At 33.3% G+C, this 25,932-nt stretch overlaps 1 protein-coding gene across 3 annotated transcripts in view; it reads right to left on the bottom strand.

Moving 5' to 3' along the window:
- Positions 1-25,932, bottom strand: part of trappc8 (trafficking protein particle complex subunit 8) — a 65,015-nt gene that overhangs the window by 15,673 nt on the left and 23,410 nt on the right. For all 3 annotated transcript variants that reach the window (XM_051139455.1, XM_051139456.1, XM_051139458.1), the window contains 12 exons: positions 24,652-24,757; positions 24,340-24,471; positions 21,287-21,511; positions 16,993-17,101; positions 13,845-14,039; positions 10,503-10,669; positions 10,330-10,404; positions 10,115-10,208; positions 9,865-10,022; positions 6,686-7,119; positions 4,302-4,479; positions 1,697-1,793 (listed from right to left, as the gene is read on the bottom strand). In XM_051139455.1, coding sequence (XP_050995412.1) covers positions 1,697-1,793; positions 4,302-4,479; positions 6,686-7,119; positions 9,865-10,022; positions 10,115-10,208; positions 10,330-10,404; positions 10,503-10,669; positions 13,845-14,039; positions 16,993-17,101; positions 21,287-21,511; positions 24,340-24,471; positions 24,652-24,757 — 1,970 coding nt within the window. The remainder of the gene's footprint in view (positions 1-1,696; positions 1,794-4,301; positions 4,480-6,685; positions 7,120-9,864; positions 10,023-10,114; positions 10,209-10,329; positions 10,405-10,502; positions 10,670-13,844; positions 14,040-16,992; positions 17,102-21,286; positions 21,512-24,339; positions 24,472-24,651; positions 24,758-25,932) is intronic.

Here is a 25,932-nt window from a genome sequence, read left to right as displayed (position 1 = left end):
TGTTGTCAGTTATTTAATTTTGGGAAGAAAAAACAAAAAACAAAAAAACAATTGTTGATTTATCTTGATATGATATATGATATACACTACCAGTCAAAAGTTTTCGAACAGCAAGATTTATGTTTTTTTAAACAGTTCTCTTTTGCTCAGCCTGCATTTATTTGACCCAAAATACTGCATAAGCAGTAATATTGTGAAATATTTTTACTATTTAAAATAACTGCTATCCATTTTAATATATTTTAAAAAGTAACTTATTCCTGTGATCAAAGTTACATTTTCAGCATCATTAATCTAGTCTTTAGTGTCACATGATTGTTCAGAAATCATTGTAATATGCTGATTTGCTGTCAAAGATGTGTTGTTTTTTTTTAAACAGTTGAGTTATTTCTTTTTTAGGGTTCTTTGATGAATAGAAAGATCCAAAGATCAGCTTTTATCTCAAATATATATATATATATATATATACACACACACACACACACACACACAGTCTGGTTTATTATCTTTGTGGGGACTCTCCATAGGTGCAATGGTTTGTATACTGTCCACACTGTTTTTTCTATCCCCTTACCCTAACCCTACCCCTAAACCTAACTCTTACAGAAAACTTTCTGCATTTTTACTTTCTCAAAAATCTCATTCTGTATGATTTATAAGCTTTTGTACCCATGGGGACCACAAGCCGGTCCCCACAATGTCAAAAATGTCAGGTTTTACTATCCTTGTGGGGACATTTGGTCCCCACAATGTAGCAAAAACAAGTAAACACACACACACACACACACACACACACATTCCTTTTTTTGTGGGGGAGAACTCATAGAAATTACTACTTTTATTAAGCAAGGATGCTTTAAATTGATCAAAAGTGATGATAAAGAAATGATGATGTTACTAAAGTTTTATATTTCAGGAAAATGCTGTTCTTCTGAACTTCCTATTCAAAGAAACCTGAAAGAATTCTTTTTAGCGGTTTTCAACATAAAAATAATAAATGTTTTTTTTGTTTTTTTTTTTTAACAGCAAATCAATATTACAATGATTTCTTAAGGATGATGTGACTGGAGTAACAACGCAAAAAATTCAGCTTTAAAAACACAGAAATAAATAACATTTTAAAAATATATTCAAATAGAAGACCATTATTTTAAATAGTACAAATATTTCAACATTTTACAAGTTTTGCTGTGCTTTGAATCAAATAAATGCAGGCTTCATGAACACAAGAGACATTTAAAAAAAAAAAAAAAAAAAGTTACTGTTCAAAAACTTTTATTTATTTTTTTATTCATCATATAACGTTTTTATTTTAAAACATGCAAATATACAGCTGCCTTTATGTTTTAAAAAAGTGGTTCTCAACCCAAGAGTATAACATGACAAGAAAATGATAAGAGCATAGCAGAAGAATCAAGATTTCATTTTGGTCTGAGCGCAAGATGAGACCAGGAAAGAATGGAAAGATGAGAGGAAAGAATGGAAATCATTTATGAAGGCCCACCATTATAAATTGTGGATGTTTTGCGTTGGATGGAAGAAAAAATTCATACCAGCTTGGAACAAATTAAAGAAGAGATCCACAGTCTACCAAGCAACGGAGCAATACACTTAACCTCAAGTGGCTGCAAAAGGAATGAAAGTGTCTGCTAAGTGACTACGTGCATGTAACCAGAGCATACTTGAGGATTCATACCTTTATCTCCCACAGGGTTGATGCACTTGTGCAGCCTCCACTGCCGACTGCTGCTGGACACCTGAACTATATGGAACTCACGAACACCTGCTTCACTCTGACAGACAGAGAAGAGACAGAAATTTTCTATTTAATTTAATTTATACATATACATGTATATATGAAGAGTTTGGTTCCAAAACGCTATAAAACCATTTTATTAATGACTAAAAATGTGTTTTCATTAGCAAGAAAGTGGCAAGATGAAAACCGTTTTTCTGTTTCAAACTTTCACATAGAATCTTTAGGTTACAGTAACATTAAAAATTCAAATCCAGATTTTGATTTTCAAAGATTTATTATAAAAACTGATTATTTTTTTCCTCAAATCCATCAGGGCTCTATGCTTAAAGAAATTTAGGAGCACAGTCAAAATTTCAGGAGCACCTTCTAATCAATGATCAAAAAATCTGATAAAAAATTAGCCTTCCCATTATGAGGTGATATTTGACTCCTTAAAGTGAATTAAAGGGGGATTTTGTTTTTGAAATGACATTTATTAACAGCATGATATTTTTCATGTCAATTTTTAAATATACATTTTTAAAGCTTTTTAAAATTTCACACTAAAACAGCAGAACACAAACAACTAGAATAAGAATAAGTGAACAATCAAATGAAATCAGTATTAAAATTAATTTGTACTACGGAGGTGGCACAGAAGAACACGAAAGTGGCTTGTAAGTGTATTTTCATTTATTTAATGAGGCTCAGAGGTGGCATGAATGCAATCAAATATATAAATTCATGTTGAGATTAATGTTTTAAATATAAAATTTTGAATACAGAAATATTAAATGATTTAACTGAAAAGATACTTTAAAAATGAAACTAAAACTGCCAGTAGGTGGTGGCAAGTCGCTGATTTAATTACTGAATCATTCATTCATTTGATTCGTTCGAACAGCTGATTCATTCAGGAAAAAAGCAAGTCTTTATGAATGGGAAATTGAATCACTGACTCACTAGATTCGTTTAAAATGCACGTTCATTCATAAACGAAACACTGCTGTGTTTGAATGAATGCCCAGCGGCTCAGTTGTGACTTGTTTCAAACTATTTTTGACGTCGAAATAGAGCAAAATCAGGCAATAGTGTAATGGTCAGACAAGGTAAGTAACTTAAAATTAACTTCTTGTTTATTTAACAGTTGTATTAAATCAATATCTCACTTACAAACTTCCTTAAAAATCATTAAAAGCTGTCACTCATCTTAGTTCATCATGTTCTCACAAAGTTCCATTATATAATAAACAAAGCTCTCTACACTGCACCGTGATTCTATTATTTACAATCTCTCTACACTTTGTTTATGAAGGGATTCGTCAGATATGTCTGTGAACGTTGCAAAAACACATAGAAACCTTTGAAGCTCCTCTCAGCAGAAACACAAATATGCTGATCGGGTCAGTCGCACTGGTGCTCCTAAATATTTTTTTTCATAGTGCAGTGTGTTTGTTGATCACAAAGTACAAAGTAGATGAGGAAAACTAGGATGCTGGGTGTATTCAAAGCACCGCCTTTACTGTTTACAATGCGTGGAATGGTGTGCTGTGATTGGTTGAGCGAATGTATCGCATTCTGCAGAGAAATGAGACTGGACGTTTGTCACAGTTTGGAAAAATAGGGAAAAAACATGACAGAATAACACACGTTTATCGCGTTTTGGAACCAAACTCTTCATATATATTTTAAATGTCTACCCAATGCTTTAGTCATCTGCCCTAGTAATGTAAATCCTTAAAATAATCCTTGGCAAATGTTGATAAGATATGTAATTATTGAGATGAATCAGTTCATCAGAATTTATTTTCATTTATATTTATTTATTTGGTAACACTTTATTTTACAGTTTCTTAACTTAGTTGCTTATTAGCATGCACATTACTAGAATATTAGCCATTTATTAGTACTAATTAAGCACATATTAATGCCTTATTCTACACAATCTTATTCTACATCCCTAATCCTACCCAAAACCTAAAACCAACTACCTTACTAACTATTAATAAGCAGCAAATTAGGAATTTATTGAGGGAAAAGTCATAGTTAATAGTGAATACATGTTCCCTATTCTAAAGTGTTTCCATTTACTTGTTTTTAAATCAATTGCCCTGTGCATGTTAAAGTACTTAAAAATAGTTTATTGGCCAATATTACTTTTTTTTTTTTTTTTAAATCTATAACAGCGGGTATTGAATATTTAATTGTGCACATTTACCCTGTTTTAAAATGCAGAATAATTTTTGCTGTAATGTAACACTCACTTAAAATTAAACTGTTAAATTTAATAACACTGTTGAATGTAATCTTTAGCAAATCTCAAAATGGATATTTATTTTTAATACTGTGCATTAAAACATTGCCTAAATTCACTTTAAGCAAGCTGATTTATTTTAGTTTTGAGCTGTTTATTTTTAAATCATTTATATTAAATAGTAGAGAATTTTACATCTGTGCATGCCTTAATGCCATGGTGTTCACACATTTTATGAACTGCAAGAAGGTATTAATGTGAAAAAAAAAAAAAGACGGATGAGCAGTCCATATGTGGGAATGAGCTCACTGTGTTAATGTTTTCCACGTCCACAAAGACCAACATGCTGCCGTTCTTCTCCTCTCCCTCCTGCCGTTCTTCTGTTTCTCTCTCTCTGGCGTGCAGCGTGTTGCTGCGGCTGGCCGTGGCTCTGACACTGAGAGAGCGGCTTGCACAGATGAAAACAGTGTGTCGAAGGACCCTGTGACTAAAAGTTTCAGAGAAAGCGAAGATGAGTCACTGGAAGTCGTGTGGTAATTTTCAGACTCTAAATGACGTTAAAGGCCAATTAGTCCTTTTTAAACGGCAGACAGCAAATTGTCAAATGAAAACGCATACGCTTATGTTTGATTGTCAGCCACTTAATAGAGCAAAACCACAACTGCTCAAAGGAAATTAAAATATCTTTAACAGTCTATATGTAGAATCAGTTATATTTGGGAGATTTTGCCTTTATTAGATTAGTGCAGTTAAGACATGGAAACCTTTTTTTTTTTTTTTTACCAATATTTTCAAATTCTCCTTAATTTGTTAAATGATGTCATTTGGTGGCTCTCTAAAAAAACAACAAAAAAAAAAAAAAACAAGCAACACCACTACACCACAGCAAACAAACGTATTTACAGGTAAAGTACCTTACTAAAGCTTACCAAAGATATTGTTTGCATAAATTATTAAATAATTCTAGCTGTCTTTCACTGTCAAGGGACCAAAAATGCTCCAGATACATAAATCTGTAACTATTTCATAAATGTAATTGCATAACATGCATAATAGTATTACTAATATTTAGTAATTTAGTATTTAGTAATATTTAGTATTACCATATTATTATTTATAAAAGTATTATCATCACTATATATAAAAAAAAAAAAAGAAAAAGAAAAATTAATATAGGGCCCTACAATTTCCGTGAAGTGGAAAACACGCACAGAATTGTGGAATTCAGTCATAAAAGAGGAATTTACTGTATAACACAGAATGTCACAGGATTTGCCAAATTTGTGATCTGAGGGTCACTTCATAAGCATTTACCATTTATTTTGATTAAAAAAACCCCAAAAAGAAACTTAAAGGTCTTCACAGCAACCAATCAAAATAAAAGTTTGGTTTAAGTTGGACAAACTAATGACAGTTTTACTGCTAATAATAAATTATTTAAAAAATAATTTTTAAGGAATGTTTACCAGAGAAATTATTTATTATAGAAATAAAAATGTAAACAACACAGTATTTCTAAAGGAATAAATAAATAAAGTATTTATTAATTATTCCTTAAATAAAAAATAAATAAATAAATAAATCAGAGAGGTTGTTAATTAATAGAACTTAACGAAACCATTAAGATGGAATCCAGAAAATGAATGGAATACACAGAAATTGGTAAATAAATAAATAAATAAAATTGATAAAACTTAATTTAACCATTAAAACAGAGTCTAGAAAAATGGAAATGTAACAACAACAACTACAAGCAATTAAGAACTGCATCAAAATTAGGAACTGAAGAAACAAAGAAAAAAAAATAAAATAAAATGGATTTCATAGGCCCCTATATTTAACAACAATATTGTTACTAATATTACTATTAATATTATAACTATATTATTATTATGACTACTAATAATAACAAAACCAACACTTTTTTTGCAATTACATTAATTTATTAACTATTATTACCATATTATTTATAACAGTATTATTACTAATATTATACATACACTAAATTCAAAAGTATAAAATGAATATATAATATATAAGTAATATATAATAACAGTATTATTATTATTATTTTTATTATTACTTCAGTTATTATTAATAATTACTATTTGTAATAATTTATTATCGTATAATAACAACAACTTGTATTTTTAACAATGACAGAAAACAGCTTAAAAATGTTAGTAAATAAAATTTTCATAATATGTGTATATTGTTTTTTTATATAGTATTACATATATATATAGTATACATATTACATAAATAGATATTTATTCAATTAAAAACCTGACACTTAGTGTTGCAAAAAAAATAAATAAATAAAAAATCAAATATTGCATTTTCAATATACTTAAAGTGTACTTAAGTTTTACAAAAATTAAAATGTTTAAAAATAATAATAAAAATGCACATTGATACTAAACATAAGCCAATACATATCTTTAAAAAAAAACAGGCTGCTATTATTACCAAGTCTTAGTTGCATTTAATTCCCTAGAATACAAAATGAAAATAAGACAAAGGCTTAAACCCATTAATCCAAGTGCACTTAGCAAATTAACAACAGTCCTGCAATATGCTCACAATATATCCACCGAACAAAGCCACATTGGCCTGAGAAAACCTGCTTAAACTTTGCCCAGTTCTTTGTATTGTCTGTTATTAGTCCAAATAAAGCATAAAAGGACACATACCTGAGTTTGGCAGTCTTCTCTGTACTTTCATAGTAAAAGAGGAAGTTGATTTCATGGACACCCTCTCGGTCAGGCCCCCTGAGCCACAGTGGGATCTGTAATGCCTCCCCAGGTCCCAACACACCTTGTGATAAGGGAATCTCCACCACCACCGGCCGGTCACCGCCGGTGACCCCGAATGCTGCCGGTGACACGAGCGACACGGTCGCCATTGACGGGGGCACGGCCACAGTTTTGTACGCGGAACAGTGCTCTGCTGCTGTGGGGGTCACCGGGGTGAGGTCAGAGGCAGCACTCCCGAATGTGAAGAACTCTGGGTGTGTGGATGCCACGCGAAGACCAGTGAGAGGGACCGCGCTCACATTCACAAACTCCACCCATGCTTTTCGGATCTCACCACACAATAAACCAGTGGGGAAGTTAATGAAAAACACCTGGATGCAAAAAGAAAGAGAAACAGAAATTACATGTACAGTTTAACTTCATAACAGATTTCACTGCTTTATTCATCGTGATATAAGAAACAAACGTTTTTTACTGAAAATGGATCTTAAAATGCTTCTGGACTGACTTTGTTAAAACTTTTCAAGGGTGTTAGCAGAATCCTCAGGTGACTGGAATATCAGTCTAACTGAATCTTTAACAAGATGATTTTGATCTGCACACCATTTATTTTAGGTTTCTGACTTATTCAAGCCAAGAAAATCAAATGTTTGATAGGAGTTGTGTCAGAGCCTAAAAGGGTTAAACTGAGAGCAAAGCCACAGTTAATCACAATAAAAACCATAATGAATGAATCGAGTGCAAAGTGCAAACTTATTCACATAAGAGAACTCAATAAAAGTCTTTCAGTCAGTCCAAAATCAATAATTACTGATTATTTCACAGACATAAAGTCCTTGAGGACTTTGTTCACCATCTTTTAAAAAAGAGATACAATATCTTGAAGTTAAAACTTTAATCTACCAACTAGTACTGCCTTAGAAGCCCTCAATGTAGACTGGTAACTTACAAAATCCCAGAAGCACTGGAACATATGATTTTTGACATGGCTCTTTTATGATCTTTTTGTAAATACAGTCATGGCCAAAGTATCAGCACCCTTGCAATTCTGTCAGAAAATGCAATACTTCTCTCAGAAAATTGTTACAATTGCAAATGTTTTGGAATTCATGTGCTTTTTGTTTTTGTTTGCACTGCAAAAACACATAAAAACAAAAAAAACAAAGAAAAGTCAAACTTGATAAAATTTCACACAAAACTCAAAAATGGACTGGACAAAATTTATTGGCACCTTGTCAAAATTGTAAGAAATAATTGCTTTTCAAGCATGTGATGCTCCTGTAATTTGTATTTAGACACACTTGAGGCAAGTAACAGGTGTGGGCATATAGTAATCACACTTGCAAGCAGTTAAAATGGAGCAAAGTTGACTCAACCTTTGTGTTGTGTGTCACATTGAGCATGGAGAAAACAAAGAATTGTAAAGAGTTGTGTGTGGATTGGAAAGAAAAAAAATGAAAAACATGGACAATCTCAAGGCTACAAGTCCATCTCCAGAGATCTTAATGTTCCTGTGTCCACTGTGTGCAATATCATCAAGAGGTTTTTACAGCCCATGGCACTGTAGCTAACCTCCCTGGATGAGGACGGAAGAGCAAAATTAATAAAAAAAAAAAAAAATTCAACAAAGGATTGTTCGAATGGGGGACAAAGAACCCTGATTAACTTCCAAACAAATTCAAGCTGATCAGCAGACACAGGGTACAACAGTGTCAGCACGCACTAAAAAAAAAAACGCCTCGAAAAAGGACGCTATGGTAGGAGACCCATGAGTACACCACTGCTGACACAAAGGCATAAAACAGCAAGACTGGAGTTTGCCAAAACTTATGTGACAAAACCACAATTCTTCTGGAAGAACGTACTGTGGACAGATGAGACAAAAGTAGAGCTTTTTGGGAAAGGACATCATGGCACTGTTTATGGAAAAAGAAATGAGGCCTTCAAAGAAAAACAGTCCCTACAGTCAAACATGGTGGAGGTTCAAAGATGTTTTGGGGTTGCTTTGCTGCTTCTGGCACTGGATGCCTTGACTGTGTGAACGGTATCATGAAACTGATGATTACCAAAGAATTTTGGGGCGCAACTTAGTGGCCAGTGTCAGAAAGCTGCATTTTCACCAGAGGTGATGGGTCTCCCAGCAGGACAATGACTCGAAAAAGCACTCGGAAATGGTTACAAACAAAGCGTAACAATTTTCTGAGAGAAGGGTTGCATTTTTCTGACAGAATTGCAGGGGTGGTTTTATTTTTGGTCCTGACTGTAGACAACAAGCAGACCAAAATCCAATATTTTTGAGTCAAATTAATCATTGAATCAGAATGGGAAAAGTTCTTCCCAAAACAAACAAACAAAAAAAATGCTGATAATTGACTCTCAGGTTATCAAAGATAAGATGTAGATAGATTTGTTTCTTCATTAGAACAGATTTAAAGAAATTTAGCAATACATCATTTGCTCACCAGTGGATACTCCGCAGTGAATGGGTGCCATCAGAACGAGAATCAAATCATTTGATAAAAACATCACAATAATCCAATATCAAAAATCTCACTATACGATAATATGAAGTCCACAATGCGATATCATTGTGATGTTTAAAAAAAAAGACAAATGAAGACTCTGACTCTCATTCTGATGGCACCCATTCACTGCAGAGAATCCAACGGTGAACAATTGACGTAATGCTACATTTATCCAAATCTGTTGTGATGAAGAAAAAAGCTCATCTACATCTTGGGTTGCCTGAGGGTGAGTACATTTTCAGTAAATGTTCATTTTTGGTTGAAGTATTCCTTCAAATGGTACAGATATTTTGAACAGATTAAAAAAAATAAACTGTTCTAAGTTAACTTTTGCAGACCAGAGATGCTAATGAATTATTTAAAACACTGCAATATTCACAATATATAATAATTTTATACATTCCCACCAAAATCATTCTGAATATGTTCACTCAGGACTTTCAGTGCAATATGTGCACTGTAAATCATTAAACAGCGTCGATTTAACTGTGATGAGCACTTTAAACTAGATCTGCTCTCAGGTTTCAAGACCAGTTTAGGTCCTGTAGCTTATTAAAGCTTAAAATCAAAGTTTGATTTACTCAAACACACCTCTAGTAAGGGCATAGGTGGAGTGATAATGGGGTCCAAGCGGCGGTCTGGTCCATATCTGACGGAAGTCTTTTCCTCTTTGGTCATATTGAGTCTGGGCCCCTGGATCTCCAGGTTCTGCTGTCCACGAACACACATCACATCCCCGCCCAGTGAGCCTGCAGCACAAACCAGTCACAAGTTAGTGTTACACCACATAAAGAAAACTAACAGTGTTGACAAATAAAAAAAATGTGTGTTTGTATTATACCTTCACTGTTGCCCACTTCTCCGGTGCCCAGGTTGTACACCACACCGAGAACATGCAACTCTCCCGTCTTATGAGGAAGCAACTTCAAACGAGCCTGACAGAGCGAGAGAGAGACAGACCAGAACAAACAAGAACAAAAAGCCAATTCAGGTAAAGTGAAATGGGAAAAAAAAAAAAATTAGAAAAGGAGAGATAAGAGAAAAATGTGCACAAACCACTTTGGTCTCCTCAGGACTTATGGTGAACTCTGGAATGACTTGCGTATCAATGATGTCATTGAGGGCTGTGGTCTGGAATGGATTCAAATGCAGAAGTTAATCAAACTGATGAGAAACTCAAAGCTGGACGCCTCCGGCACGATGAACCGAGAGACGATTAACAGCCTTACTTCTTTCAAAGACGCTGCCTCTTTTTCATTGCTGATGGTTTCTCCAGCTGTGCCGCCCTGAGGGCCTGAGAAGTCTTTCAGAGTAAACTTCCACAGCAGAGACAGAGCCGACAGAGCTAAAGGAACCTTCAGGGGGTTACGGAAAACCACCTCCACAATGATGGGCTCTGTGATGGAAAAAGAAAGAAGCAAATGTATTAACAGCAAACAACATGAGAGAGAATGATTGAAAACCAGGAACAATACAGTTGAGTGAGTACAGTGTAACTATAAAATGCTCAAACACCTGAAGTACTGATACGTCACATAAAAATATTCATTTGTAAACACGTAGGAGTGGGTGATACACCATTAGACACGATTAACTAGTAGAAATTTCCCAACCAACAGAGATTTTGGACTACTGTCTCTATCACGATTACATACTTGTGAATCGTTTGCACATGTTTTTAAATACTGTGGTTTATCAAGCTCATCTTGTCTTGCTCTCGCTGAACTCTGTGTATTCTGGCTCAAGACAGTTAGGGTATGTCGAAAAAAGATCGTATTTTCCCCCTCAACTTCAAAATCGTCCTATATTATGTTCTACCTTTTTTGTTAAGGGTGTTTGATCTTCTTTGCATGTTCACTTTGCAAAGACTGGGTCGGTACTTCTGCAGTGATTTAGGATGATTTTGAAATTATTTTTCAAGGGAAAATAGAGAGAAAATACAATCATACGACAAGTTTTTTGACATACCCTCACTGTCTTGAATCAGAATACACTGAGTTCAGGGAGAGAAAGGCAAGATGAGCATTTGAGATTAAAAAGTATTTAAATTGTATTTTTTTTATTGAAAATAACCAATCGTTTCACTACATAAGACCCTTCTTCTTTGGCTGGGATCATTTACAACTGCATTTGGGATTGTTTGAAGCTGCATTTAAACTGCATTTTGGAAGTTCAAACTTGGGGCACCATATCAGTCCATTATATGGAGAGAAATTCTGAAAAAAACACAATTTCTTCACGACTTGTCCTTACTTTTTGACTTGTTTACTTGTCTTCAGTGAGCTTGAGTGTTTATTTTTAATTAGTTTTTTTTGTTTTTTTAATTTAGGCTAGTATTAGTTTTTTTGTGATATTAACACACTGGTGACAGGAATTATGAAATTGCTATGGTATCAAAAATGTTGACATCATAAAGACCTTATTTAAAGCAAAAAAAACTATATTGTATGAAAGTTTGTATATTGTATGTGAGTTTTTATCTACCAATTCTGACTTTTTTCTCACAATTACGTGATACAAACTCGCAATTCACTTTTTGCCCCTCACAATTATGACTTTCTCAGAACTGTGAAATATAAACTTCCAGTTCAGAAATACTCAGAATTGCAAGATAGGGTACAAAATTAAACTTCAGAACATCAGAAGCACTACCATTAGGTAATTTTGATACTGAATCTTTAATTAACTTCCCCTTTAAATGGTCAAAATCTGGATTTGTTTATCTCGAGATTAATGTGTCAGTTGATTGAAATAAATTATGGAAACTCAATTATGCTCCGATTATTCATACAGTTTACAGAGATTTAAACCGCTGGCAGGCACTTCATCTTTCACTGCTTGGTAGGATAAGTTTAATCAAGATGAATATTCTCCCTCGATTATTCTACCCTCTTCAGATGTTACACTAATGGTTAAGCAGGAAAGTCTCTGCTCAGTTGGAAAGTGCTTTTTCTAGATTTATATGGAATGGAAAAAAGCCTAGACAAAAGATTAAGTCTTTGCAGTTGCCAGTGGAGTTGGGTGGATTAGCTATGCCAAAAATCTTACATTATAACTGGGCTTGCCATGCCAGACTCATTTGGGAGTGGTTTAGGTCTTATTATGATCTGTGTCCTACTGTGGATTACTGGGCCTGTTCTCCACTCTGTCTGGAGCTTGTTTGCTTGTCGCTATAAGTATGATGACACAGTGAGGAAAAATCCAATACTCAATAGTTCTATTAAAAGTTTGACGACAGAGGTCAAGGTTCTTTGGGAAAGGCAAAACTATATTTATGTTGAATCCAATTTATTTGAATCAGGATTTTGTTCCTGGCACAGGTTTACCTCTCTTTAAAACAAGGCACATGAAGGGGATTCGTGTACTAGGAGACTTTTTTTTTGTTCTAAATGACGTGTTTTTATTATAGTATTATGTTACTGGAGAGATTTATGGAAATATCTTTTTTTTTTTTTTGTGCTTTCACAGAGGTTGTGGCTCTTTAACTTTGTGACTATTACTAAATAGTAATAGTTTAAAATTTATTATAATGGGATTTTGTGACTATTGCCATTTGTTTATTTAAATCTTGTTACAAAATCATGTTCTGAAAAAGTTGCAAATACCTGATAAACAAGACACTGATTATTAGTAGTTTAGGCTTAAATGATGGCATTCAAATTTACATTATTACAACATAAAAGTGAAAACATTAATATTGCACGATTTGGGAGGGGGAGGGAGAGAATCTAATTTGTGATTTTTTTTACACATGGAATACCACATGTGTAGGGCTGCAGGATTTGGCCTAAAATTTTGTGCTTATACATTAACATGACTACTAATAATTAATAAGACATGCTAAATAAAATCATTTAACAAAATAAAGAAAGTTACAACTGCAATAACAATAAAAATTTTGTTTTACAGAAAAACGACGGGGTTACTTCTTAACATGCAGGCAGACCATAACTATAAATCATTAAAAAGGTGCTTGATCCCACACAAAAACTCTTGAATCGTTTTGTTTAGCAAAAGTATGTTTCACTTGTGCTTTGCTGATGAAATATTTGCTAATGAGGAATACAAATAAGTAGGAACATAGTGGCATCACTAAAGGTTGTTTGCAGGTTCTTCCTGTTCCTCTTTACTCTTCCGCTCTCACTGTGAGATGTTGACAGGTGAATGTTCAACCATTATGAAAACTAATTCATTTCTGTGATCAGTTCTAGTTTTACTTGCACGACCACTTACACCACTGATGAGGCTGCAAGATAATTCAGCCAGGTCAAATCCAGGTAAGCTACGCTTCATTAGTTCTCTCTTAAATTTCATGACAGAGAGGAAAGCAAATGGTGAATAATTCATCTCAGTCCAATTAAAAATACGCGAATATACCAAAAAAGCAGCCCCATGAGACATCAAACGTAACAACGACCCTAAAGTGCGTCAAAACCACCACAGGAACAAATAGTTTGCGTCCAACGGAGCAGTTGAGAATACAGATGTTTTCAAATATAAAATTGGGAAGACCAGATATAAAGCACAAATAAAAATGCTTAAAAGTAAGTATTGTAGGAGGGAAAACATACCCTCCACCACGGCGAGGGGGTATCTGAGATTATCCGTCTGACTGTTCAGGCAGCATTGGGAGGGCTGGAAGGTGTTGGGCACCGTTCCTCTATTTGCCACAGCGACGACCCGCTCCTCCAACTCCCTCCAGAGCTGGGAAAGATCCCGGTCAAACTCCTGGTCCAAAGAGACATGTGTTGCGGCTTGTTTCTCACCTGTGGAAAACAAGTCAGAGATTGCAAAATTCAGCTAGTACGGTACATGTCAGTCAGTCTGATTAGTGATCACAAACAGATCAAATTGACAAAAATGTTTGTTTTCATAATGGCCACCGGCCATCATTATTAAACATTATTTTGCCCTTGTTAACCTGTTTAAATTGTAATAATAAAGTATGTATTAATAAAAGGTATTCCATGTTGTCTGCTCAATTGTGATAAAAACTGCATGCATACTTATGTAAGAAGTATTTATGTTTAAATGCCATATGAGCAACCATGGCTATATTTATGCCAACTAGAGGTCAACCGATATTGGATTTTACCGATATCGATAACTAGGTTGGACCACACTGGCCGATACCGATTAATCGACGTATAGTTTTTAAAATGGATACTGAACGGAAAATAAATAGTGCTCTACTATTTAAAAGAAAAGAAAAGAAAAAAAAAAGTAGCCTACTGAACCATACTTTGTAAATGAATAAAAATATTAATATGAATTATATATTGATCATTACAGTTAGTTCATTGTTCATTACACGTGCACATGCTGTCAGTGATTTCAGCCACTAGAAGCCACTCTCCTGCTGTATAACAAAGATTATAGGGACTTTGCTGTATAATGACGACCTTCTCAGCCGCTCCAGCAATGGACCCAACCTAGAAAAAACTATTGGCATGCATTTTTGCCGATAACCGGCAAAACCGATACATCGGTCAACCTCTATTTTAGACATACCCTAACTGTCTTGAACTAGAGTACACAAACCGCTATGCATACGTCTCACAGAGCTACTAGACAAGACAAGCATTTGTGGTTAAAAAGTGTATAAGAAATTTTCTTTTTAAGAAAATGAATGATCGTTTCGCTTAGATAAGACCCTTATTCCTTGGCTGGGTTTGTTTAGAGCCCTTTCAAGCTAGCAAGAACAATCACTACAGATTCGCTTCACGCAAGGGAGGAAATGAATCATTGAGCGAATCATTTGGGAGTCATTGAACAAATAAGATAAAAATAAATGCATATAAGACGACAATGAAAGTGTTTTTTGACCTTGCATGCATGTCAACCTGTTGTTGGTGACTCCCAAAACCAAAATGTGAACCTTTCATAATGAATAATAATAATTTAAATAGAGTGTAAAAATGACAAAGCCGGCAACATCATTTTATTTTTACACAGAGATTGGAAGGTCTGTTAGTAAATCTGTTGACTTTAGGTGACAGTTTAAAAATTGCAAAAAGCACTTATGTTTTTTTTGTTTTGTTTTTTTTTGGATGCGATTAATCGTTTGACAGCCCTACTCTGCAGAGGTTCTGCTTCCACTGACGCTCAAGACTCTCTCTGGATCATTCCCATTCATGCTGAAGAACATGATCATTGGATTTCCTTCACACATATCTTCTCTCCTTACAAGTATGATTGACAAATCATGGCAGCGGAAAGGGAATATTATGGAAATCAAGAACAAATAAACCCAAGAGAGCTGGCTTGCGTACAATCAGCCGGTGTCTCAGAGGATATTTGGGATTCAGAGCCTAAGGCAAGTTGCGCATTGGAAGAGACAAAAGGTACACATATTCATCATTCAACATGCACAGCTAAAGCCTCCCTCCCTTTCAGTGTGAGATCCGGGCAAATACTTTAATTAAAAAGGTTTTCACACCTCAGGCCTGTTCTCTTCACTCCATCGTTTACTCACCATTTTTTGAACACACATCTGAGTTCCGTTATATTCCTGAAATGAGTCTTTTTGTTCACGTCTCTTTAATTGAAGTGAAGCTGGTTGCAGATATGGAATGTGGTAGTCCATGTCCTTTCTCTTATTTTGAATGTAATTTATTCTGTCATGTAAGAAGAAGCCCCTCAGCACTGCTCCTCTTTTTTGAGTCTCATTTGAAGTTCTCACTGGAAATTGCTTTTTTATCTAAGTACATAAATGGTGCTGTGTTCATCTTCATTTCACTGTGGGCATGATGACAGAAAGGTCATCGCAACTTAATGTGGATGTTAAAATATGTCATTCATAACGCTAGTGGCTGTGCTATGTTTATTTGTGTGCAGAAACAGTCAATTATGTCACTGTTCAGTTCACTTTCTAAGGCAATATGCTTGCTTTTTGTGTGAATAATAATTAAAATTGCAGTCCGTTTCTCACACAAATGTTTGGAATAGTCTGCTGAATGGTTTAAGATTTTTTTTCATGTTCTTGAAAGTCATCTCTTCTGCCCACCAAGGCAAAAGTAAAAATAGTAATATTGTGAAATATTATCACAACTTAGAACAACCTTTTTTTATTTCATATATTTTAAAATGTAATTTATTCTTGTGATCAAATCTGAATTTTCAGCATCATTACTCCAGTGTCATCATGATCAAATCATTCTAATATGCTGATTTGCTGTATTATCGTATTATTATAATATGAAACGTATTATCATTAATATATCATAATATTTTTTGTGTAAAGTGTTATATGTTTTTTCCAGGATTTTTGATAAATGGAAAGTTCAAAACAATAGCATTAATTTTAAATAAACAAAAATAAAACAAAATGTCTTTACTGACACGTTTAATCAGTTTATCACTTCCTTGTTTAAAAAAGTATTAATTAAAATAAATAAATAAATAAGTTCAATTAAATAAATTAAGAAAAAATAAGTATTTAATTAAATAAAAAAAAAAAAATAAAAAAAAAAAAAAATTAAAAACTTGTATGGCGTCGTTTTGTCATTTTTTGGGGGGAGGGTATTTTTCCAGCCCTAACCTCTGTTCACTTTCATTGTATTTATGAGGGCAGCATGAACATTTTGCTAAATATCTTCTTTTGCTTTCCACAGAAAAAAGAAGCGTATAGCAATTTGGAGCGACATGAGGATGACTCATCTTCATTTTACTTCAGTTTCTTGTGTATATGAGTGTGTAAGAGAGACAGAAGGTGCTTACCTTCAGCGAGTCTGCGCTCATGGCCGAAGAAGACACGTGTTTGTGAGCTGTGCAGGCAGGGCAGAGGCAGCTGCGGGAGCGAGCTGTCACCAGACAACTGACTCATGCTCTGAGGGCAAAAGGGAAAGCATCATAACATCACTTGAAAAAACAGTTCTTCTTTTCACCTACAAGTTGTACTCAGATTACCATTCCTTCTATTGACATCTTCTGATCGGCCAACAAAGCTCATGTGATCACACAGTGCTTCTGCACAGTACATGTATGGCTCTAAATGATTAGAACCATGAGTAAAAAGATAAAACTATAGCGAGTTAAAATTAAATAAACTATACACTACCAGTCAAAAGTTTTTGAACAAAATACAGCAAAAGCAGTAATATTATTACATATTTTTACAGTTTAAAATAACTGCTTTATAGTTGAATATATTTTAAAATGTAAATTATTCCTGTGATCAAAGCTAAATTTTCAGCATCATTACTCCAGTCTTCAGTGTCACATGATCTTTCAGAAATCATTCTAATATGCTGATTTGCTGTTCAAAAAAACATTTTTGGTATCATTATCATCAATATTTAAAAGTTGAGTGCATTTTTTTTTCAGGATTCTTTGATGAAAGGTCCAAAGATGAGCATTTATCTGAAATAAAAAGCTTTTGTAACATTATACACTAAAGGTCATATAATATATGACCAGTAGAATTTTTTTTTTTTTTTTTGGGGGGGTGGATTATAGAAATAAACACTTATGCAGCAAGGATGCTTTAAATTGATCAAAAGTGATGTTAAAGACATTTACAATATTACAGAAGATTTCCAATGCTGTTCTTCTGAACTTTATACTTATTAAAGAAACCCCCTCAAAAAAATCTACTCAGCTGTTTTCAACATAATAATAATTATTATAATAATAATAATAAATGTTTTTTTGAGCAGCAAATCAGAATATTAGAATGTTTTCTGAAGGATCATGTGACTGAAGTAATGATGCTAAAAATGCAGCTTTGAAATCACAGGAATAAATTACATTTTAAAAAATAATTAAATAAAAACGAAACAAAATAATTAAATATAAAAAAAACAGTTATTTTAAAATGTATTTAAAAATATTTGAAAATTGCTGTACTTTGCTATACTTTGGATCAAAATAAATGCAGGCTTGGTAAGCAGAAAAGGCTTCTTTAAAAAAATATTAAACTTTTTGTAGTGTTAATACAAAAATGTCAAAAAAAAAAAAAAAAAAAAAAAAAAAAAAAAAAGCTACAATTAAAATTTAAAAGGAAAATAATTAAAAATAATTAAAAAATATAAATAAATACTACAATTGTACATAAGGGTGTGTTCGCACTTGTATTTCGGTTTGGTTAATTTGGTCCTGACAAAATAGGAAAATTATACATTTGGTCCTGGTCCGCTTAGCGTTTACACTGGCATTTTTGTCAGCGAACCTGAAGACATAGTGATATGTTCACAATCTGACTGTTCGGGTAAATGACGTATTTACATCACGGAACTTACCAAACACTTCAAACTATATTAAAATTTGACTTAAAGTGGCGTTTTAAGTCAAATACACCTAATGCTGTCTGCTGGACTAAGCACGATCATTGTTGCGTGTATATGATTTTATTTTCACCACCTGCAAACTCACAAAGAGCTCATAAAAGGCACTTTAACTCCTGGTTGCTCGAAGTTTGCTATCTGTTCATTTTGTTTTAGATGCACCGCTTGTTCCATTCGTGAAATAATGTCGCATAGCATCGCGACTTGTCATTAATTCCTGTTTTTGGTTTGTTTAAAAGTATTTGGTCTGTGTTGCATTCATATTTCATTCGAACTACACCGCAGTGCGCACCAGGGCTCGGATGGCAGCGTTCACACTTATTCAAATGAACCGCACTAACCGAGCAATCGCACCATAATTTGTTTTAATTCAACCAAACATAAGTGTGAACACAGCCTAAATAATACTAAAATAACACTATGCCATAACTAAAAGTTTTAGAAATTTCATTACAATTTGTAATCATGGAAATGTGTTTTACACAAAGGGTTTATAGAAGGCTGAGAATGACCATACACTGTATCAATGAACTGCACAAAAAGCTTTGCTGTCTATGAAATGTGCCACTGATAGTTTATCCAACTGTTCCTGGAGTGTTAAAAAGGCATCATAAAACTCCCATTAAGAAACAAAACAAAGAAGAATGTTGTTATTTCCTCTTATTATGTATTCAGGCCGGGTGCTTAAAGGTGATGGAGTTTTGTGGACCAGAACAACCCAAAACCAGACCACTGATGAAACAGACTCAACCAAACGATGACGAAAGAGCAGTCTCACAAGCAGAGACACAGACAGTTAAACTCAAGGCGAAAGTCTGATTGTGGTGGGGAAAAAAACTGGGTCAGTGGCCTGAATGTGACACCACCAGAGTCTAGCTGCTTTCTGAGAGTAAAATAAGACGAAAAATGCTCTTTTTACTATTAGCGATTACTATGTGGTTAAAGAGTTCACCCAAAAATGAAAACTCAGTCATTAATTATTCACCCTCATGTGGTTCCAAACCCATAAGACCTTCATTCATCTTCAAAACATAAATTAAAATATTTTTCATGAAATCTGAGAACTTTCTGACCCTACATAGACAGCAACGCAACTGACACTTCAAGGCACTGAAAGGTAGTAAGGACATTGTCCATGCGCTTCAACCATAATGTTATGAAGCTACGAGAAAACTTTTTGTGCTCAAAGAAAACAAAAACAATGACTTTATTCAACAATTCATCTCTTCCATATCAGTCTTTGACGTATGTTCATGAAATGCTAAAGTTTACAGTTTATCAAGTTTTACATATGGATATTTTTCTTACACAAACGCAGGGCCTAAAACTAACTTTTTGCCACACCTGCCAATGGCTGGTGAAGTGATAAAATTTACCAGCTAAATTTTTTTATTTACAGGCCATGAAACGCTTTTCGCAAAAACAGGCAGTTATTACTACTACAATGACTAAACATATTTACAATGTTTTTAATTTGTCCTGCTACTGGTGTCTCTATTAAATGCATTTGCCCTCAATTTGACCTATTAATTATAGCCATTCAACATTAGGGTACAACTGAAAGCTATTATTTCTTATTTTTAGGCTCTGAAATTTATAACAACTTTTCATTTAAGTGATTTTAAAACTATCGTCACATAAACTATAAATTGTACATGTATAAGCTATACAGATTAACCTTTATTCAAGCTACAAAAGTTAATCAGCGACTACAGCAGTCGAAAGAGGATTTCTGTTTCCTTTTTTTACTTGATTTACATCAATGACTTCAGCAGGTTAGGTTTCACTTCAAAAATTGTGCGGTCTCTTTAAAACCTGATCCACATGACACAGATCCGGCACATATCCGATTTTCTCCAAACTCTTTACGGTCATTTAAGACTTTACAGCTAATTTAAGGATACGTTTATGTGCATTTTGACATAACTGTGTGTGTTTTCATCCACTGGTGCGCTGTCTGAAGCGGCTCAGCGTATGCGTACAGCTGAACGCGCTTTCCGTTTAGGAGGCGTAACCCCAGGTATGTGCCGCCACATTCTCGTTTTATAAAGAATAAAGAAGGAAAAATGTAATCTTCCGAAATGAAGCAGCAATATCTTATCAGGTAAAAGTTATTAGAACTGTGTTTTAGGGACAAGCTATCACACTGCTCTGACCTTATCAGCCGTTTGTATTCCACTATTTGATTCGCTCTTCTTGCTTATGACAGAACAGCTAATTACAATGATCTTGTGTTCCGAAAAAGTTATTTTCTTCGCATACGTCAGAAACAGTGAATCTCTTTAAAAACTGGCTGTTGTTTTCCCTACATTGCATTATAATATTTCATAAAAGTTTCACCCGCCAAATGGCGACTAAAACTGTTACATATACTCGCCAACACCGATTTTTACTCGCATTTGGCACTTGGAGAATTTTAAGCATTTTAATTTAATTTTAAGCCCTTGATTCGCTTCAGAAGTCCTTTTATTAACCTTCCAGAGCTGTGTGGAGTACTTTTTATGATGGATGGATGCACTTTTTTGGGCTTCTTAATCTCAACACCCATTCACTGCCATTATAAAGCTTGGAAGAGCCAGGACATTTTTTAATATAACTCTGTTGTATTTATCAAAGAAGAAAGTCATATACACCTAGGATGGCTTGAGGATGAGTTAATCATGGTAATTTTCATTTTTGGGTGAACTATTCCTGTAAGTAATGTGATGACCGTGTGATGTGTTGCTAACCTTATACACATAGAGGTATTCCCTGAGGAAAGCGGCTTGCTGTACGGCCGATTGTTTGCTGTCGTTAATGAGAATATGCCGGAAAGCGGCCACTGCGTTCTCCGGCTGCCGCAGAGTGAAGGATTGCCGACCGATGGTGAAGTTGATGTGATCTTCAGCCAGTGTCCAACCTTTACCTTTATACACCTGCAAAGCCTGGCAGTAGCACCTCAACGCATGTCTCTTCTGTAACAGAAAGAGAGAGGGACAGTGTGAACTGACTGGCACGTTAAAATAATGTGTCTGCATCTGTGAGAGCACTTCATGTTACTGCAACGCTCGACAGCTTTTACAGCTGTTAAAGCAGTGTCAGCTTCTAGGTGAAAATTGACAGCCTGGCCTTTTCTGCTCACTTCAGAGTTGATGCCATTTGTAAGACCTTGTAAGCTTTTATTCACTGCAATAAGCAGCAAATGAGTCAATCTACATAATTTCAAGCAGGATATGGCCAGGTTTGAGTTTTAAATATAAACTAAATATAAATATAAATATAAAATATAAATATATTTTAAATAAGTCCCTTCTACTACTTACCTACTCTACATTCCTTGATATAAGGTCACAATGACCTCATTTCACATTTTTATGCGCTGACCATGTCTCACTAATGGCTGAGAGGATGGGCTGCAATAATTTTAAATGCTTAGAAAGTGATAAATCCATCCAAAGCATATCTCATCCACTTTGAGGACATCATAAGAGATAATATCTGTAATTTTAGACGGCAGGTCTTTGATAAAATTATATTTTAATTATCTCAACTCTTGATCCATTTAACACAGTAGATCTCAACCTTACTGACTCTAAGGCCACTCACTGTCAAAGACAAAATCTATAATGACTAGTGTTTAATTTCGTCAACGGAAACTATGACGAAAAACGTTCGTCGACTAGCTTTTTTTGCCATGACTAAGACGAGACAACAATGAGGTCACTAAATGAAAACTGACAATATCAACATGCAATTTCGTTGACGAAAAAGGACGAGTCTAAAATGTATTCAAAAAAATAAACTTTACCAAAAACCCCTCTTTATTTTCGTCAAAGAAAAGGTGATAAAATGTTTTTGCGGATTGCTTTACACATCTCTACTACGTAACTTTTCATGTGTGGTTGCCAGATTGTCTGTTCAAATCCCTGAATCAGAGCTTTCCTGTTACAAGTACGAATTTTCTGCCTGGTGTTTTACTTATTTTAAGCAATCTGGCAACCATGTGCACGCTCACTCTTCATTGCGGAAGCACCGACGACAATGATCTGAAAACACAGACAAACAAGCAGTTTAGCGATCTAAATGAAAGCGTCATTTAGCCTGTCTGTGTTCTGTCATGAGATCTCGACTATATTTTTTGCGATTGTGGTTGCTGAATGAACGCACAACAGCTCAACTGCTGTTGTTTTAATAGAAAAACATAGGCTATTGCAATAAGGAATTCATGAAATTACTATTGGGAATTGCACTACTATAATATTTTTCATTTGTTTTTCCAGTTTTCATTATGTAGACAGAGAGAGTGCATAAGTCTTTGTTATTCACTCATATAATAAAAAGCCCATAATAAATCAGTACACTAGTTGAGGTAAAATAAAACCATATGTATGAGTCCACATATTACTGATTTGTGCGTACTGGTGGAAGTGCAATACCTAAAATGCAAAAGTAAATTTCTCAAATGACAACAATTACAATTACAATTTTGATCACTTTAACTATTATGCAGCATGATGAAAATGAGACTATGATTTCATTGACTAAAATGTTCATACATTTCGTTGCTCTGAACTTGACCAAAGGACTGACTAGATATGACAACTAAAACGTACATTTGAGTATGACTAAATCAATTAATTAATAATAATATTGCTATATTGTCAAGTTTTCATTGACTAAAACTAAACTAAAATGTTGAGACTTTTAGTTTATTAAAACTTGACTAAAATTGAATAGGATAAGGTTGACTAAATATGCTAAAAACTAACAAGGACATTTAACACGGGACTAAGACTAAGACTAAAATTGAATAGCTGACAAAATTAACACTAATAATGACAAAGCTGCTAATTTTTGAACTTTATTTACAGTAACTAGAAATGGTAACATATTATAAATTATAAATAATTAAATTCAACAATTCCAACATTGTTTAGAAATAGCAAATTCAAAACTAAAGGGAAAAAAAGCCTGACCAAACGTATACAAAATTCTTTATACAACGATATTTAATATAAAAAAAACAACAACAACATATATGGCTTAAAATGTTCTTTATTTCCATAATTTTCCAGTAATGAAAAAGTGTTTAGTATAATTTATATATTTATTATAGTTTATGAAAGTGTTTTTTTTTTTTTTTTTTTAATATTTTTTAATCTTAATTTTAGTTAAAGTTGTATTAATTTTGTTGTGTATTTCTATCATTCTTTTTTCTAAACTCAACCAAAATGAGAAATGTTGGTATGACAAGTAGCTGAAGCAAAACAAGTTTCATTTTTTTAAATATTTTATTTATAATAGTTTATATATATATATATATATATATATATATATATATATATATATATATATATATATATATATATTTATTTATTTATTTATTTATTTTTTTAATTAATGAATTAATTTATTTTTTTTCACGTACAGATTTTTTTTTTTTTTTTTAAATAACCCTTGATGGAACAGAATTTATATTTTAAAATTCTCTTTAATATCAAGGTTGTCCAAGACTGTGGGAATCCTGGTTCTTAAACAAAAATTTAAAAAAAAATAAAAACGCATTTGCTGACAGAACTAATTATACTGAGAAATATACGATTTCAACATCTCTTTTTTATTTTTGCAATTTTTTGCTTATTTTAAACTTTGATTTGTCTTTAAGCCATCTTTCAGCCCCCTTGTTATGTGTTGAGACCCCCTAGTCGATCCTGACCCCTAGCTTGTGAACCACTAATTCAATGCAATGTTGAAGGACAGTGAACATTTTAGGAAAGTGTGTTTCTTGCATCTGCCATCATACCTGTCCAGCTTTGCTGAAACGATGACCAGCCAGTATCATGTGGAAGGCAAACTTCCTCACCATGGGGCTGCGCATATTAATGAAGCAGTGAGCTGCCTGCTCCAATAGGAGTGCACTCCGCAAATCAGAGTCCTATCAGAGAAAGAAAGAGACAGTGAAGTGAACTGGGTTTATCTGAACCATGCAACACGGCAACAATGGCCTAGCCAATGGTGAGTTTGAAGCAGGAACACCTGTTTGAAATTACACGCTTTAAGACAAATTTGGTTTAGATGTGACTTAGAAACACTGTCAGCGGGGATTTCAGCTCACCTCACTGGTCATCTTGATCAGAAGTGTGGCAGCATCAGAGTATTTGGTCTGACTTTTCAAAATCTCAGCACTTAAAAGACAACACCGCTCAGCCAATAACATGTTTCTGTGACAAACAGCAAAAACAATGTCTTACACACATTTTATATATGCAGCTTATATACAAGCATTTCCAACAAAATTTAAATGCTCTTTCCATCAGGTCTTTAATAACAGAAGAAACAACTACTTTATTTATTTAAAGTACTAATAAAAGCAATAAAAATAGAAAATAATTTCTAAAAGCCATATAACCTAATGTGGCCTAAAAATCAAGAGAGAAAAATACACTAAACCCATTTTATAAGCAACATAAAGTGACATCTGGCCTAAAAGAGTAAGCAAAAAAGTTCAATTGACTGACTGACTGATTTAGTAATAAAACATTAAAACACTGTACAAAATTCTAAAAGCTACATAAAGTGATGTCTGGTTAAAAAAAATAAAAAATAAAAATAAACAAGAATGAAATTTATTTTATAAAAAAAAAAAAAAAAAAAAACTAATTTTTAAAAGCACATGAATTAATGTCCAGCCTAAAAAAAGCGAGAAAGAACTGAAATTATTTAATTAAAAAATAATAATAATAATTAATTAATTTTATTTATTTAATAAAGGACCAATAAAAAATTAACCAATTTTAAAAAGCCATTTAAAATGATATTCAAGAACTAAAATAATTTAATGAATTAATGTATTTAATAATAAAAAAACATTAAAATAAAACTAATTTGTAAAAGCCACATAAACCGGAGTAGCTAAAACAGGAAGCAAAAAAACTAAAACTAATTTTATCTATCAATTTATTCATTCATTGATACAAAATAAACTTAAAAAACTACTAAAAGCGATAAAGTTATTTCTGAAATTCAGTATGAAACACTGAAGCAACAGTTAATGAATTAAATTAATTTTATTTATTTAATAAAGAATCATGAAGAAACTCAAATTTTTAAAAGTCACGTAAAATATTCAAGAACAAAAATAATTTAATTAATGTATTGAACAATAAAAACAACAGAATAAAAAATTTGTAAAAGCCACATAAACTGATGTAGCTATAACAAGTAGCACAAACTAAAACTAATTTTATCAATTAATTAATTGAAGCAACAGTTAATTATTACATTTATTTTATTTTAATTTAATAAATGAGCATTATAAAACTAAACTCATTTTTAAAAGCCAAAGAACTAAAGTAAATGTAATTTACTTATTATTTAATAATAAAAAACATTAAAA

This window comes from Labeo rohita, chromosome 20 (genome assembly GCF_022985175.1).
Source record: "Labeo rohita strain BAU-BD-2019 chromosome 20, IGBB_LRoh.1.0, whole genome shotgun sequence".
Lineage (NCBI taxonomy): Eukaryota > Metazoa > Chordata > Actinopteri > Cypriniformes > Cyprinidae > Labeo > Labeo rohita.
Note: the sequence above shows the minus strand (reverse complement) of the source record. Positions and strands in the feature narration are given on the sequence as shown.